The sequence below is a fragment of the Epinephelus moara genome, chromosome 20, assembly GCF_006386435.1.
Source record: "Epinephelus moara isolate mb chromosome 20, YSFRI_EMoa_1.0, whole genome shotgun sequence".
Taxonomy (NCBI): domain Eukaryota; kingdom Metazoa; phylum Chordata; class Actinopteri; order Perciformes; family Serranidae; genus Epinephelus; species Epinephelus moara.
The window spans coordinates 27,366,850-27,384,744 of NC_065525.1; the positions used below are offsets into that span (position 1 = coordinate 27,366,850).

The following is a 17,895-nucleotide window of genomic DNA, read 5'->3' on the forward strand; positions in this document are numbered from 1 at the left end:
AAAATATGTGCTTCTCCTCAGTGATGTTCATTAAGTTAGCATTTCTTGCCATATTGTTAACGTGCTGCAGTATGAAGGATTCCTCCTCATAGCCGTCAGGCCTCTGGGGTATTCCTTCAGTGCAGCTGAACCTGTGTGTGCAACATTTGTAATGTGCTGCTGTCCTGTGCTGCCATCTAGTGTTCAGAAATCATACTGGCGCTAGTTTCTTGGAGTAACTGTCTCATTTACATTGTATTTACTTTACTGTTAACAGGGTTCCCACACATATTCATTGACATTTCAGAACTTTTCCATGACTTCTTTAAGGACCCATTATAAAATCCCCATGACGATTTACAATTTATAACATAAACTACTTTTACTACTCTAGTTTTTGTACAGTTTACTCATTTTACATACATACTTACATATTGCTGTGTACTTTTTTTTTTTACTGATGCTTCCTGTTTTGCACTATCCTTTTGCTGCTGTAATGTTGCAAATTTCCCCACTGTGAGACAAGAAAAGGATTATGTTATCTAAACATTGTTCCATTTCAAAAATGCAGTAGCCTATTATTTGAAAGATGTAGTGGAGCATAGCATAGGTATGGAAACTTTGGGATTCGTGACCATACATCAGTGATACTCAGCTTACGGTCTGTGGGCCAAATCTGGCCCAGGATAGGGCGCCAGGTGGCCCCCAAACCATTTTCTAATTCACAGTAAAAACAAATTATTCACACTGGCAATATTTTTTAAGATATATGGTGCCAGAGTGCATTAAAAAGTATCAAAATAGAGCTGGTTTTTAAAAAAAAGGGAACGACCCCCTAGACAACCCAACAGAGGTCCAAGCTAAGCCACTAATATCCTCAAATCCTTAAATGCCCCTGCATACACCATACCTGTTCGGGGCTGCTGCGACTGGCCCTTGGCCTCCTGTTGTTTTGCAAAATGGCCCCTGGGCAAAGCAAGTTGAGTGTCCCTTGCCCCTACAACTTAAATCACAATGTCACATTATTTTCCTAGTGTACATATCAGATTCAAACTATATTCAAATATAACTTCAACTGGCTGGCAAACATGGAGGAGAAAAAAGAAGACGATAATGGACAAAGGTGTGAGATAGTAGACAAAATGTTTTCACTCAATAGAGCTCTAATAGCTACGTTACAGTAACGGCTGCAGAAAATAAATTTGCCGTTATGTGACATCATGTGGAAAGTTATGCACTGAGGGTTACTGTAACAGTTTCATTCCACACAACAAAATTCCATGATTTTTTCAATTATTTTTTTGAGCATTTTTGCCTATATTGGACAGGGCAGGATAAGTATGAAGGGAGGAGAGAAGGGGTATGACATGCAGCAAGGGGTTGTGAGCTGCCGCTGCAGCAAGGACATTGTCTATGTACATAGGATGCCCACTCTACTCACTAAACTCCATACTTTGATATCCTGATTATGTCAGGAAATTGAGCTACTGGGCGCCTGACTTTTTCAAAACTTTTAAGAATTTTTTCTAATTCCGTGACATTCCCAGGCCTTGAAAACGAGATTTTGAACCGATGAGTTTTCAAGGTTTTCCCTGACTGTGGGAACCCTGTGTGAATATACACAACAAGCTGGTGCTTCAAAGGAATTTTATTCCTGAGCGTACAGTGAAGGCAGGAGAGTTCAGTTTCATTAGTGGCAGAAGCAAATTTTATAAAGAAAGAACTTCATAAAGAACTGGATTATTCAAACTCTACTTAAAACTCAGTATGATTCACCAATCAAGAGACAGAAACAGACAAAATCAATAGTGTGGCAGCTTCACAACTCCTCTTCATGTGCCAAGTAACAAACGTGACTGTCAACACATAAACATGCAAACAGACTCTTTTCAGCAGCAGCAGCGCCACAGTAGATATTTGCCACCATCCTTGACTGAATCAGATAACACTTGTTTTCTATTGGTTCAAATACAATGTATAAAATATTTTCAGAAAACAGCTTTGGTGACACATGTATATACACTTCTGCATATATATAAAAAAGTGTGGAAAATGTTTAAATATCACTACAGCTAAATATATATAAAAAAGTTTAGACTATTGCACAAGAGCCAGGTGAGGGCAGAGGGGAGTGATGACTGGAGCAGTGGTCAACTGCTTTCAGGGTTTTCTGCGCCTGTAACAGAAAAAGCAAGTTAAACAAATATTGTTTGTGTCTTGCAGAGGAAATGCTATTCACATATGTGATTTGTAACCATGACAGCTTACTTGGTGATCCCATGATGCTCATAGCCAGGACCCATGTTGGATCCAGCCCTCATCTCCATCGCCACAGAACACTGCAAACAAAAGACAAATTAGGACCCAAATCTACTCTCAAGTATTTAAATTATACTGAAACATGCATTCACAACAACACAATGAAGATAAACACTTTGTTACTTTGTTGTTACTGTGTCTGTGTCTGAAGTCGTTGAGTAATGTCAAGTGCTACATGAAGTGACGAATGACTTTACAAAGTGAGCTACTAGTTAATCGGGATACATCTCTACTGCAACTAAAAACAAGAGACCTGCAATAAATCCTGATAAAATCTCATGAAGCTTATGTTTGGCTCTGACACAGTTCAGAGATGTACTGATTTAGCTCAACGATCATGTTTGAGTCTGTGTAGTTCGAGGGTGTTGTATTGGGCTGCTTTGTATTTGGAGTTAAAACAATTTGCTATCTGACACAAAATTAATCGCCAACTATTTTTATGATTAAATACTTGAAAAGGTAAATTGATGGTTATTTAAAATCTTAATCAAGTTATCTTACTTGTAAAACAATTAACTGATAATAATTAGTAATTATTAGTAATGCTATAATGTGTTATTTCAACAGTTTATTGGTACATACACAACATTTTATATACTACATTTAGTATTTGTTAATTTTTAATACTTGGTTCGGAAACCAGATGACTATTATAAAGTTGCAACTGATGATTATAGACTAAAAACTTGTTAAATTGTTATTATAAATACTGTGTAGTGGATATTTAACATTGCAAATTTTCAATGTCCATCGACCTAATGCATATAGACAGTTTACAAACCAGTTATTAACCATTAACAAATGCTTAATATGGTAAATAAAATGTTTTGTGTGCAACAATAAACTGTTAACATAACAAATTATAACATTACTAATAATTAGTAAACATTATCATTTCATTGTTTAACAGTAAAAAAAACTACTAACTTAAGTTTCATTTTCAATTTGCCATTTATTAATGATGGATATTATAAAGTGTAACTACTTTTCTTTGTCATACTGCAATTTGATATTTTTATTTTATTCCTGTATATTTCTATTTTAAATTTTAGTACTACTCATTTTTGTATATATTTTATATTTCTATATTCTAATGTCCACATACTGTTTGATTAATTGCTGCTGTAACATCAGAATTTCCCAGTTTGGGCTCAATAAAGTACCATCTATCTCTATCTATTTATTTATTTATTTATTTATTAGCACTGCAATTTGAATATCTATTGGATTATTGGTGAGTCATAAGACGCAGTTTGATGATATCACATTTTTAGTCTGATCACAACCTTTTCTAACTAAAAGAATGAGAGACATACATTTGGATGTGTTTTTAGGCCGGCCACCTCACTTCTACACACATGCAGCGATAGTTTGTTGGAGACTAATCAATATCATCCTACCCTTGTCTCCACATCAGTCCAAGCTCCATCTGATGCATTTTCGTTGGCAGGTGCACCTTCTGAGGATTTTCTTTTGCGCCTGCAGACATGAATGTGAAAGGACAAAAAACAAAACAAAACATAAACTGTTTAGGAAATTATTATGACCTCCAGCTACTCTGCAGCTCATATCTGTCGGCTGTTACCTTGGGACTGCGGTGAGCTCCTGTTTGAGAGTCTCGATGTCAGTGAACTGGACAGCCTGTCCTCCTCCTCTGGTCTTAATTACCTCACCCTGAAAAATGAAGAATACGTGTTTGGAAATAACCAATTTTAATTAGCAGTTCGTGCAAGTTTGTTTTTTTAAACATAAAACATAGTGAGTTAGCAAATGCAGCACACCCTAATATTGTGCAGTTATACTGTGTGTTACATTCTTGCCTCAAACCACCATTTTATCCCCTCCATGCAAGATATAATATACCAGGACTGGCACAGAAAAGGCATTACATGCCCATTCACAGAGACAGCTTTGCCTCAGTCCTTTAACTGTCTCTTAACTTGCCAAAGGCCCACTTCTTTAGATATTTACAGATCAGACACGATGTGCGGTCTCAAATATCCTGCTTCCCTGAAGGCACCTGACACCAGATTTATTGATGTGGTGCTCTGCTTCAATGCAGTAACCACAGGATCAGTATGTGTTCTTAATATCAGGCCTAAAGATGTGCCCCTTTAACCCAAATAAAAGCAGCTTTTAGCAACACAAGGACCGACATTCTCAAGTAGTTCCTGATTAATGTAAAAAACGTCACCACCTGCCATTGTGAGAACAGTTATATTGTTGAATGCCTCTTTGTTGAAAATCAACGAAAAGATTTGAGAAGAAAAGTGTCATGCTCATAGTTATTCATAACCAATTTTGAAAAAAGACCATGGATATGTACCCACTGACTGTTTTATGGAAAACGAAACCCTAAAGTAATGCAGAATAATAACTGAGGTTTCCTTTTCCATGTTTATCCACTGTACAAAAATTTGACTCTGTCCTGAACATTTTTAGAATTATCTGCAGACTTTACTGGACAGATTAAAAGTGGGGTATCAGACACTTAAATTGAATGCATCTTGAGACCTTTTCAATTTAATTTTTAAACAAATTTAAGACCGATTTTTTTTTTTGACAAATCGTCTTTTTCATTCTAAATCATTGCAGGCAAGTATAAAAGTCGTGATAAATTAGGTTAATCCACATTTTATCAACAGTTAAGTGCAGGTACAAGGAAAAGTATAAGGTTCAGTGGTAGGTTTAAATATTTATAACATCAGAAATTTGGACTTTGAAGCTTGACTCATTTTGACAAACAGAAGATAGAAGGATGGATCAGTGAAGTAAAATAAAATGTTGGTGGAGATTAAATTCAAATTTAAGACTGTTTAAAGACTTCTAAGGCCTTATATTTATACAGATATTTTTAAGGACCTGCAGACACCCTGGTTGTGAGTACAGTAACAGAAATAAAGTCTTAAAATTAACATATTCCATTGATTGTGTTAAAAATATTAACCGATTCTAGCACCAGCTATAGCAGCTTCTATATAATAGCAGTGGATACCTCACTTTCTATTGATTAAAAGGAAAAACAACCAACATGAACATTCTCGTAGACTGAGTAATAAATAGATAAATAAATAGTATTCTGATTATATTCTATAAGATGCAGACATTTTCAAACATTTGTCAAATATCCTGTTGCAGCGTACCCACCTTAATAAGTTTGGTCTGTATCTCGCCATCAGAGGCGACCTCCTGGTGCGTTAACACATATCTGTCACACTTTGACAGGGCCTTCTCACTGGGTGCAGACACCTGGATAGCGTTGGGGATGACAGGCTGTAAGACTGTCCCCAAGTCCACACTGGAGGAGGGCTTGTGGTCCACCCACTTCTCCCCACCAGCAGAGCGGGAGCGACGGTGCAGCGGCCGCACCGGTGTTGTTGTCTACAGAGCGAGGATGCAATTAAAATAAAAGAAGAAAAACAAACATACATAAAACCAGGACAAAAAATAACATAAAATCCTGACAAAGATATCCATCATGATACTGTTGGGATAGCTGGGGATGTCTGCAGTTCTAGGAATCCAAATTTTGGGAAAACTGTGTCAAGTATTTGGCCTGTTTAGTGGAGGAATAAAATAAACCTCATTGATCAGAGACACCAGTTTCACTATAACCTCATGCTGCTGCCTGTAGCCGACTCACTGACCCTGTAGCTTCTCTCAATTAGGTCTAGATCAACTGGAGGGGAGCTGGCTGCTGCTTCTTCCTCTTCTTCCTCCTCCTCCTCTCTAACCCAACACAGAGCTCTCCTCCTTCCCCGGCTGGCCACGGGGCCTGCTGGGGACTGGGTTCTTGTGGGCGTACTAGGGGACTGGTGACCCTGCCTGCTGTTCTGGGCCATGCGCTGCTCCCATGCAGAGACGCAGCTAGACACAGACAAAGAGCTACTGGTGCTGGGGACGGGGCAGGCGGGCCTTGGGTTCATCTCAACCTCCTCAACTCTAGTGGCACTGACTGGCCCTGGCACTGGCCTGACACAGGGAGAATCAACAGGGCACTGGGGGCAGAAGGGGAAAGTCGAAGCAGAATTACATACATGCATGGTTAGATAGGGTTAGTACAAAGATATCACATAGGAAGTAAATGTTCCAGTAGCTGGTGGAATGAAGCAGCAGCAGACACACTACAACAGCCCTAAAATACAGTCAGCCTTTGTGAAGATTATTACAGTTTTTGTTGGCTGTTTGAAAGAGTCGTCAATTTTTAAAGTTGCAGCAATTAGTTGATCAATGTTTTGTAAATTGAATCTTCAATTACTTTGATAATCAGTTAATCATTTAGGTTGTGATGACTGCAGCTTCTCAGATGGTAAAATTACTTGCTTTTCCTTGTCATAGCCTACATAAGATTAAAGTGAGTATGTTGGACTGCTGTTCAGACAAAATGAGACATCACTATGATGTAACTATGGGCTGAAGAAATTGTGAAGGGTATTTTTTACAGTTTAATGTGTAGATCAAATGATTAAATGAGTGAATAAATAATCGGTAGATTAATCTATAGCAGAAATCATCATTAGCCGCATCCCTATTGTATGTAAATATAGTTACAAAATAATAAGAACACCTTAATATATTCCAATTTAGAGCTGAAAACATCAATTGACATTTTTGCCTGATAAATAGCCTAATTTGTTACCAGTTAATTCCAATCATTCGCTGTTTTTTCACTTCTTTAATTTAAGGATTTGTTGCTTTTCTCTGCTTATCATTGTAAACTAAATATCTTTGGGTTTTGGACAATACATTTGAAGAGGACACCTTGGACTTTGGTAAGTTGTTATGGTTCCTTTTCACCATTTTCTGAGACTAAATTCAAATAAACACAAGAAGTTTGTGCTCTAGAGAAAGGATCAGCACTCAGTGAATAACCTCCTAAGCCATATGATAAGCTCTTATAGCAAGGCTTAACTATACAGACCAGTGAGCAGTGATAACTAACATGTCTTTGGGGTCATCGGGTGGGAACCTCCTTTCACCAGTGTTTCGTCTAGTTGGTCCCACGACACCTCCAGGAGGCTAGACAGTGATCTCTGGCGTCCCAGAGACACTCCCCTAATGCCAGGTCTCACTGCTCCCCGCACCAACCCAATAACCTCCTTTACCTTACTTACACATGGCTTTCTCAGCCCAAACAGCACTGCCACCTTCAACCAAACCCAGGCTCCGTACATGCGAGCTCCAGGTAGAAGCAATGCTGATACTACCTTTCCTAGCACATTCACCATACTCTATTTCACACGCTACATAGCATAACTACAATATAAGCTGAAGTTAAAGGAGATAAATAAACTTACAGGATCAGCAAACACACTCACCTTGCAGCATGGTCTCAAACAAAAGGGATTCAAATAGGCCACTCCCACACTTAAATAACCTTCCTCTTCCTGGATTTCCTCCTTACTTATACATGGCTTTCTCAGCCCAAACAGCACTGCCACCTTCAGCCAAACCCAGGCTTTAATCATTAGTCAGTAATTATTAATTTAAGTAAGTGTTAGTTTCAGCTCTACTCCAAAGCAACATCACAGACACAGCTTTTAAAGGTTAACACGTTTCACAACTGTAGTTAACTGCTGCAGGACTAATGCACTGTACTTTGTGCAGGTGTTAATGCATCTCGTCATCACATTGGGATCAGTAATGTTAGTCTGGTCAGGAGAGTATTAGTGTCAGGGAGGGGAGCACAGTAGCTGTTAACTTTGAGGGGACAGAATTCTGTTAAACTGCCCCGCTGTCATTTCATTGAAGAATATCTAGTGTCAGATAAATTAATCAGGAGCTAGAGGAGCTCTAGATGTGCATCGTCAACTCAACATACAGGGACAGGTGAGGGCGAGGCTGATCTTTTCGCAGGGAGGCGTTCCTCTCTGGAAGGCCTCTTAGGCTGAGTCTGACGCGGTGGAGGCTCAGGACGACCTGGAGTCTTGCTCTCCGTCACGATAGCCTTGAGCTGCTTCAGTTTCTCGTCTTTCACCCAAAGTTTGTTTTGCATCTCCAGCTGCATCGCATTAACGCGTCGGTCCTGCAATGCAAGAGGCATAATGTTAAAGTTTAACACCACTGATTCTACAAACAATCTTTGGGAAAATTGAGGCACGACAAAAAAATAATCCATGGCGGTAAACAAACTGCTACTTTAGCAGGCTATAGTACACAGAAGGCTCCCTTCTTTATTGCTCTCTGTGTAATAAGAGGAGTAACTCACACATTCTTTCTCCCATTTGTACTGTGTATCTGTGACGACGCCATGCATGCGCTGCTCCATGCGTCTCTTGTCAGACAGCTCCCTCTGCAGCCTCTGGTCTCTGGTTTCCAGTTCATGCATCAGTGAGCGCTTGTCGTCCTCATAGATTTTAGTAGTTTTCTGCAGGATGTCAATCTGGAGCAGAACCATGTGCAACACTTAGCAAACTGAGCAACATGTCTACCAAATGAAAAAGCAGTCTGCGGGTGGTTTGAATGTTTTTGTCTCTCACCTTGTGTTCTTGCATCTTGTTTTTCTTCTCCAAGCGTTCCAACTCTGCCTTGTTGTTCTGGATGATTTTGTCCTTCTCCACCAGTTTGCCGTTTTGTTCATGAATGAAATTGTCTTTAGTAATGAGGTTGTTGTCCAGTTCCTGAAGCATGGACTTCATCATGTTGGCTAAAATAACACAAAAGAGAGAACATGTGAGCCAACATATGACATGCAACTCTTTATATAACCTGAACAGTCAAAGCCGAGAGGTGTGAGTCGAGCTAGAGTGTGAGCAGGCACCTGCTTTGTTGTATTCGTCGATCATCATCTGTCTGATCCTGTGTCTGTTCTGCAGAGCTTCGATGAGCCTTGGCAGGGTGATGTCATCATGGGGGTCGGTCAGCTCAGAGGATGGTAGAGGTGGGAGGCTGTGCACCAGGTGGTTTATAACAGAGGGCAGGTCTAAGGAAACACAGAGGATGTGACTTTAAAAGCTTTTTCCATGTGTGAAATGTACAAATACAGTAACGTCTAAAATGTAAAGATTATGGTTTTGGGGGATTAGCTTGCACATAGGGTGTGTGTATAAGTTTGAAGTTTGACATAATGAACATTATCACAGCAGTTATTCATCTTAAAAAGAGACAAAGACCTGAATCCACTGCTTCACACTGATTCTCTTTGAGATGGTCCAGTTAAAATTAGAAATGTTAATGGGCTATGGTTTGACCAGTTTGCGGTTACATTAAAATAACTGAACTTAAATGGGTTGCCATGGATCCTTATAAAGTCTTAAAGGGTATGGAATTTTCTGAGGTTGGGTTGTAAAATCTCAACATCTTGAGATGGGTAACATCTTTTTTTTTTAATATGATTTACCCAATTGTCCCAAACCTTAATTTATTAATGTCGGTTTATGATTTTTCCCACCTATTTTGGTTATTGCAAAATTGGTCTTAAATTTAATTCTAAATGGCATTTAGAAAGTCTTAAATCTAACTTGCCTTGAACTGTAGGAACCCTCTTTAAAGGTTTAACTTTATGCAGTCACTTTGTTATTTTTAAAATAAAATTGTTATTTTTCCTTTTATCACGCTCATTTAACATTTGTTAACATGTTACTCTAGTAAAGCATCTTAATAAATCACAGTCTTATTTGGCAGATTTGACTTACATACAGTGCATATCTTACCTCTGTCTGTCGGGCCGCCTCGCTCCTCCAGCTTGCGAGACAGTTCCTCTTTGAAGGCCTGGTTTCTATGGCGACGGCCCGGGGTGAAGCCACAGATGGGCCTGTCCACTGGACGAGCCACTTCCACCTCCTGGGTCATCTCTGCAAACCGCATCACCAGCTGGACAAACAGAATGAGTCTTTAATGTGACAGTGGAGAGAAGCTTACATGCTCATTCTAATAACAGACGGGACACAGTGAAGGTGCAGGGTGAACTTACCAAGGTTTCCTCGTAGTCGTCGCCTTTGGGATTGACACAGACAACCATTCTGACTTTGCCCTCTCCGTCAAAGTAGTTCTTGAACAGATGGGTTACTTTAGAGTCTCTGTAGGGGACCATCTGTCAGAGAAAACTTACATTACCTACGTGGTTCATCAATAAATATAACGACAGTGTTCGGATTTAGTCGGCTTTAGTTCGTACCCGATTTGTGCCACACATCTGGTTCTCTCGAAGTATCTCAATGCACGTCCGCAGATTCAGCAGGGACTGATTAATGTTACCTGCATGGTAAGAATGTTGTTTAATCTCACACAAACTTCAGCTACAAATAAAACCGAATTTTGACAACTGGGGCAACAAACCTGCTTCACGTATACGGGTGCCTTCTGCCCCCGTCCTTCCGGTGCGCTCACTTCCTGCCAAATCCACCAGGCACAGCTGACTAACACTCACCTGGTTTTTATCCTGATGAATACAATCAGAAAACAACCTCAGTATCTCCTCAGTATGCTTATAATTCATCCACATACGACTCTAGGACTAGAGGTGTGGTTTAGGGTTCGACTGACCTGGAGGATGTTGTCTCCGTCTGCGTCAAGAGGAGCCTGAGCCAGTTTAATGATGAGCACGCTGTGGGAGCGGCTGGACTCTCTGTTCAGGCGGGTGTTCGCAACTTTCCTCTTCTTCTGACCTGGAACATTGTCAGCCAACTTTTCAAGCATGTTCATTAACAGATTGCATCTTCACATAGTTTCAACTACTCTAACCTTCTTTAGTCAAAACTCTTAGGTGACCTGCTCAGAGAGAAGATTAATTGAGATCATTTCCTGGCCAGAGCTGACCCGGAGGCCATCAATGCCAGGTCAGTCCTATCAATCATCACTGCAGCGTTTTGCATTATTCTTTTCCCTTTATTCCCTTAAATGTGACGATGTTACATAAACTCACCTTTCCAGAACACTTGAAACGCCTCCTCAGCAGACTTGACTTCGACCTCCATACAGCCAGCCACATACATGTTGTGATTCTGATCCTCTCTGAGGATTTTAGACTGTGGTGGTCTACATTAAGAACATAAGTGTTAGTCACTGACAACATGGAATTTCATTTTTCATGCAGCAGATGTGGAGTGTCAAACATTTGGCGTGGGATATTAATGGTGCTTAATTCCAGCCATGGTTAAATCATCAGTGACAATCACAGGGTGCCAAACAAAGCAACACACAGCAGATTTAAGGACATTCAGGAGGTTTGCCATAACAAAGACTACAAGCAGGAGGAGGGTGGCGTAATGATTTTCAGGACTAAATGAACACTCATCAACGCTGGAGACATTACGTGCTGAAGCCCGCAATCAGTGGCTCTGTCACTTAAGTTTTGGGTAGGGCTGAGTAACAAACCTCAATGTTTTATGGGCACTGACCAAATGTGTCTGTAGCAATCCAAAATTTGGCATGAATACTTGCTTAGATCAAGACTTTGCCTAAAGTATTATAAATGTTTGATTTAAATTATACTCATGCCAATATGATATCATGTCAGTCAGGCACTGTTCTTGTACAGATGTTTGTGTTTTAACATTTCAGAACTTTGGCTTTACAGCTGCAACTAATTATTATTTTCATTATTGATTAATTAGGTCATTATTTTGTGTTTTTTTAATTAATCTTTTGACGTATAAAATGTCACAAAAGGATTTTTTAAATGCCATTTACAAAGTCCTTGGTGGAATTTTCAAATTGCTTGTTTTCTCTGACCAACAGTCCGAACCATCAAAGCAATAGTCGGTAACTTTTAGAAATATTTTGTCATTTTTGCTCAAACTGACACGGTGGTACATGAGAAAGATAATCTGTGAAAAAAAATAATGCTCCTCTGTCTCCTCTTAGTGTTTCTAATGGCCTTATTGAACGTGAACAAACACACAATGCATACATTTGAAAAACTCAAAGGCAACATGTCTTTGCTGAAAAAATCATCACAACAACCAATCAGAGCTGAGGAGTCTCCACTGTAGCTGTCAATCATGTCAATTACTGCTTGTGAACTGCATTCAAACTGTTGATCAAATATGAATTAAGATTCTGTTACTGCATTGCCTATTTTTCACCTCAAATGTTTTCAGAAACATATTTAAGTGTACTGTTTAGCTGTAAAATAAGAGTTTCTGACCCAGCCGCCATGTTGAAAACAGTCTAGCGAAACCCAAGTACCATCCATTAGCAGAAAAATACAGAAATGGGCAATGCAGTAACAGAATCTTGACTCATATTTGATCGGTGCTGCCTAGTTTGACCACAGTTCATAAAAGTGATTGACAGGATTTACAGCTGCAATAGAAACTCTTCAGATCTGACTGGTTGTTTTCAGTGCGGTGTGGTAGATTCTAGCAAATACCATTAGAAGCACTGTGAGGAGCTAAAATAATGTCTGTCTCACACAGTACTGTGTGGACGCAGTGACAGTTTCAGCAAATATGACAAAAAGTAATCTTCAGAAAAGTTTTCAACTGTACTTTTAGCAAACGCTCACAATGGACATGTTTGAGCCAGAGAATATTTGCCATTGCTGCTATAGAGAAAAAAACCCTAAGCCATAATCTATTATTAAAAGTTGTTGAAACAATTCTGTCAGTTTACTAATTGTTTAATCATTTCAGCTGTATTTGGCTTTTTGCCAAAAACATGTTAAAATTTCTTGTTTATAAAGTAAGGTATTAATTGGGATCATGTCAGCAATAAAGTCTCATTTTAGTCGCATTTTAACATGTTATCCCTCGGACTGGTGTGTTTTTTATAGATCCCTCAATAAATTAAATTGTATAGATAAAAGTTTTGTTTTGGTGTCGGTCCTGAAACCCAGCCCTACTTCAGGGTAACTTCTTACTTGTTGTGACAACTGTACTCAATTTTCTAAAGTAAGAAGTTTCCATAACAAGTCTGTAAATGTCTCCAGCCTTGACGAGGTTCTGTTTAAAGTCTAGACTGCAGATTTGTGTGTAACAGGGAGAGTTCATCTGAATCAGGCTACTAGTCTGATGATGTACGAGTATTCACTGGTCACATACATGAACTCAGTGTTCTGGCGCACAGGTGTGCCTCCACCATTCCACCTAGTAAAAAGAACAGACAATAATTTTTGTCTACCAGCTACTCTGACATAAAATTATCATCTCGACAAGCTGCTATACTTAAAACATTTTAATGTCTGTGAACAAATTAAACATGCTAATGCTGATTTACTATTCATGAGTCTTTCTCTGGGTTATTATTCTTTCACTTTACATTTCTAGGACTTACTTTGGTTTGATTGCATCCTCCTGATTTTCCTCCAGGAGGTCATAGATGTAGTTGTTGTAGATTTCTATGTAGGAGACGAAGACGCTGTAGCTGCTGTCCTCATCCACATCATCAGCTTTATAAGCATCCTCTGGCTTAATCATGTCAGCAATTTCAGGATCAAGCTTTTGTCTGAAATCATAGTAGTGCATGTTATGTATCGGTCACAGTGTAGCAGAACTCTGGTGTTTAACAGGACTCAGACTTACCTAGAGGAGGGTGTCTTAGGAACAGGCAAGTTGTTTTCCCGCCTTTGACGCTCCAACAAGGCATCGACTTCATTCTGGACCTCCATGCCATTTTTGTCATCAGTCTTGAAAACCTGAGGAAAAACACAGGAGGTATTAAAATAGATAAACACAGACTTAACAAAATATTACTAAGATGCGTGGGTACGTGATGATCAACACAATTCTTGAATGTTAACTCTCGTACATATCGTTTGGCCTGGTAGGGTCCAATACTGTTGAAGATCATGTCAAGAGAGCGAGGTAGAAGTCCACCCTGGCCTGGAGAGCCAGTCATGGTGAACGTCTTTCCACTTCCTGTGACCCCGTACGTGAAGAGCAGACCTACAACAACGCAGGAAAATCAGTGGCAGGAAACACAGCAGATGTACTAAAATTTAGTTTGCAAATTAGGCAGCTGGCTGAAGTTAGACACATATTGTTTCGAAAAATAAGTGTGTCTTCTTTCTGGAGCTCTTACCATTTTTTCCATGGATGAGGTCATCGACAAGAGGTTTGGCCACAAACTCAAACAGCTCCATCTGAGATGTTGACACTCCGAATACTTTTTTGAAGGAATACTGTGTCTGAGAAGCAAAAGAGAATGGAATTTGGTACACTATTGAGTATTCATGGTAGCAGGATTGTGTATGTGGGACTGACTCGAAACAACAGTCCCCATGTTCCACAAATGTGTTTTTAAGATTTTTTTGTTTTTTCGTTTTTTTGTAACAGCTAAGATGTATCAGACTTTGGCAACACGGGCAATACTTATTAATGCGAATAATATATTGTTGGTTTTGGTCTTTTCATTGGATTTGTTTACAATTAGAAGAATGCAGAATATCACTAAATGTATCCTTTACATTAAATATGACAGTTAAAGGGATATTATATCATATATGTTTGAAGTGGGATTGTATGGGATACGTTTCCATATTCAATGTAGTATGACATACAATAGATGTAGACAGCATGCCCCCATTTTGGAGAAAAAGGCTGGAGCCCGGCATGGAAGCCAAGCAATGTCCTGCTGTGAATGGGGTCAGTAACAAAATGTATTTTAGTCACTTACAAAAATCAATACCAATTTAAGTGTACAGCATATTGAGAGTATTCTCAGAACTGTACCTTTCCATCAGACAGCCTGTTGGCAGCGGGGGAGCCGTTAACAGTTTCAGTCCCCCATCTATGCTCTGCTCAAAGCCACCAGACCCCGCTGTACACGGGAGCTGCTGGTCTACCACTGCTTCAATTAGTTAGTTAATTAGTGTTATTGTACAACTTTGGTGTACCCGACTAACCCCTTTAAACACCAAAGTTACAAACAAACTAACTGATGGAGGTAGTGACAGACCAGCAGCTCCTGTGTTAAGCAATGTTAAATCACGGTTTTCTTAATGGAGTCTGGCTGTGAAGAGAGCAATGCAACTGCTTCATTTTACTGCTGGAAACCACTGTCGGACATTAACGTAAGGCAATGAAAATACTCTCAATATAGCATACACTTAATCTGATATTGACTGGGACTTTTTTAGGTGGCTAAAATATGTTTTGATGTTGCCCCCACCACAGGAGTAGATTGCTTAGCTTTCATGTCGGGCTCCAGCCTATTTCTCCAAACTGGAGCATGCCGATTAACTACTTTCTACTGTTTGTAATATACTGTCTGTGGATAAATACCCCAAACAAATCCTCTTGAAAAAGAACTGAACTATTCCTTTAAGCACATGATCATTGTGTAAAAGAAGACCTCTGCTTTTACCCTTCAGCAGTACAACAAAAGGAGGGAAAACAACAAAAATACTTGTGGTTCATTATGTTACCTCTTTGTATTCTCCATTGCGGTTTGTTTTGAAGCCTTCAGGGGCGTGCAGCTGGATGGTGGTGCTGCTGATGACCTCGATGCAACACTCCTCGTCCTCCACACCCAGAGGTCGTACACGGCAGTACACCTGAGTACACACAGGAAGAGGAGGGCGTGTTTTATTAAGTACTACTTTTACTTCATTGTACCTTTGGGAAAACAAACATAGTATGGAGCCTTACTTTATAACTACAATTTATCAGACATTCATACACCACATCCCGGAAGTACATGAACGAAACAGTTTGCGTTGTTTGTTAACGTTAATTATTGAACAAACTTAATAACACTCACCCCAACCGGGTCTTTCTGGTTGTTGGAGGGCTTTTTATGAGGAGGCCTGCGGGGTGTCCTACCCTTCCTGAAAAAGAAAATCACATTTCATCAGCACAGTGTTGCGTTAGTGTTTCATTACAGCGAGGATGCGCTAACAAAGCCGCTGGCTAGACGGCGTATTAGCCCCCGGCTAACGTTACGGCTAAGCTAGCTAATCATTCGTTGTTTGGATTCCGTCGACAGGACCGTAAACTATAACACGACAATTAGGATTAGCATAGCACTTGTAGGTAGTGTGCGTTAAAGTGAGTTAAGTTGAAAATAAATTTTACAGTCTACTTACGCTTGTCTGTTCATTGTGACTCGCGTCCTATCGAGTTTTTTTTTTTTTTTTTTTTTACCGTTCCTGTTCCTCCTCCAATTTTGAACTTTCCCTCCGCCTCCTGTAACCAGAGGACTTTTTCAAAACGAGCCGGCAGCAGCCAATCAGATTTCACAACAAGCTGACACGTATTTCCGGCTTCAGCTCCGAGCCTTGTAGGGAACATGAGAAATGTGAAGTATGTAACAGTCATCAGATAAACTGATACCAGACACATATAAAGTCAAACCAGGCAAACGAAAATAAACAGCAACAAGAAGTGGAACTCTCACAGTGACAGACTTTATTTATTTTTATTGTTCGTAAAGAGACAATATATGACTTCATCATTCTTATTGTAGGAGAGGGATTTATTTCAGATTATTGTATTGAAATATTGGCAACATAAAGTCATTTAGTATGTTTCTATACCAGACATGATATATGATATTATATAATCATATTATATATTGTATGTTATCATATAATAATGATTGGCCCATATACATATACATCATATACAAAACCTTATTCTTTTTATTTATACTGTGTAACATTCCTGTGCAATTTCATCATCAACCACTGTTTATTCAGGGAAAACTGAACTATTTTACAGCAATGCCCTACATTCACATTCATACAGTCTAGAAGGATACATAATATATGATAACAACTGCAATAAAATGGTGAAAAAAAAATCAATTAAATAAATTACTGGCAGTGATGTCTGTCAAGAATGATAAACAGCAATACAAATTGTAAAATGGTTTTACAAAAAGGTAACAGATGATAGATAAATCACAACAACAGCAATAAAAACAATACAATAAAGATAAAACAATGCTCATGTCTGTGAATTTATCAAAACAGGAGCACTGTACATAAAACACATCTAGCATACATTTAAAATGATCTATAGACACATACCTGTCTAATTTAAATACCATTTGTAACTTGTTCCATTTGGTGCAGAAAAACTAAAAGGTAATTTACCAAGCTCAGTACTGATCTGAGAAGTTTCAAGAGTTAAAAAAAAAATCATTTGGGTGTGTGATGGGAAATGTATTGGATTTTTAAATAAGGAGTGAGGTAGAAGGGTGACTTAATTTTTCCAGTAAAAAAAAATAACACTACACACCATGTGTATTTTACAATTATACTGTGTGCAACTGTAAATCATGGACATACAGTAGGCCTATCTGTAAAATGTGAATGGTGCATATAGATTTATAGGTTATTAATAAATACATGACAAAACACCACTTTGTGGAAACTAATTGTAATCCAAATGAAGAAGAAAGAAATGTACAGTTGCCACAGGTGCTGCTTGTCATAGACAGATAGACATACTCTAAATATATACAATAATAATGCCTGATAATATGCTGTAGTCTAGGTTGGAAATGAACTGTTTTGTCTACCTACCACTGTAGCTGATGGATTTAAAACTCTACCAGCCATTCAATTCAGTATCATTATTTCACTGGCTGGTAAGTGAAACAAATCCAGCAGCCACTATGTTTTACTAGCACGTTTTACCTTGGTCTATACCACAGTGGAAAAGGTTTTTTAAACAATATATTTTCAAAAAAATATATATTAAAAAAATTAAA

At 38.9% G+C, this 17,895-nt stretch overlaps 1 protein-coding gene and 1 non-coding gene across 4 annotated transcripts; both read right to left on the bottom strand.

The window, feature by feature from the left end:
• Positions 1 to 1,591: 1,591 nt before the first annotated feature.
• On the bottom strand, positions 1,592 to 16,360 carry kif23 (kinesin family member 23). Of its 3 annotated transcripts, XM_050073968.1 has the most exons (24): positions 16,265 to 16,360; positions 15,940 to 16,006; positions 15,605 to 15,733; positions 14,260 to 14,365; positions 13,987 to 14,123; positions 13,761 to 13,873; positions 13,513 to 13,683; positions 13,281 to 13,325; positions 11,162 to 11,274; positions 10,783 to 10,904; positions 10,576 to 10,678; positions 10,415 to 10,494; positions 10,211 to 10,330; positions 9,951 to 10,110; positions 9,059 to 9,220; positions 8,778 to 8,944; positions 8,507 to 8,680; positions 8,120 to 8,323; positions 5,946 to 6,296; positions 5,446 to 5,679; positions 3,884 to 3,972; positions 3,699 to 3,777; positions 2,248 to 2,318; positions 1,592 to 2,155 (listed from the first exon to the last, which is right to left on the bottom strand). In XM_050073968.1, the coding sequence occupies exons 1-24, from the start codon at positions 16,276 to 16,278 to the stop codon at positions 2,140 to 2,142; spliced, it is 3,027 nt and encodes a 1,008-aa protein (XP_049929925.1). In that variant the 5' UTR covers positions 16,279 to 16,360; the 3' UTR covers positions 1,592 to 2,139. The 3 variants fall into 3 exon arrangements, with proteins under 3 accessions (XP_049929925.1, XP_049929923.1, XP_049929924.1); XM_050073966.1 differs by lacking the exon at positions 5,946 to 6,296 and having other exon boundaries at positions 1,593 to 2,155; XM_050073967.1 differs by lacking the exons at positions 5,946 to 6,296; positions 13,281 to 13,325 and having other exon boundaries at positions 1,593 to 2,155.
• Positions 11,008 to 11,101, bottom strand: LOC126408693 (Z30 small nucleolar RNA). The gene has a single exon (XR_007571928.1). It is a non-coding gene; the product is annotated as a Z30 small nucleolar RNA (small nucleolar RNA).
• Positions 16,361 to 17,895: the final 1,535 nt, after the last annotated feature.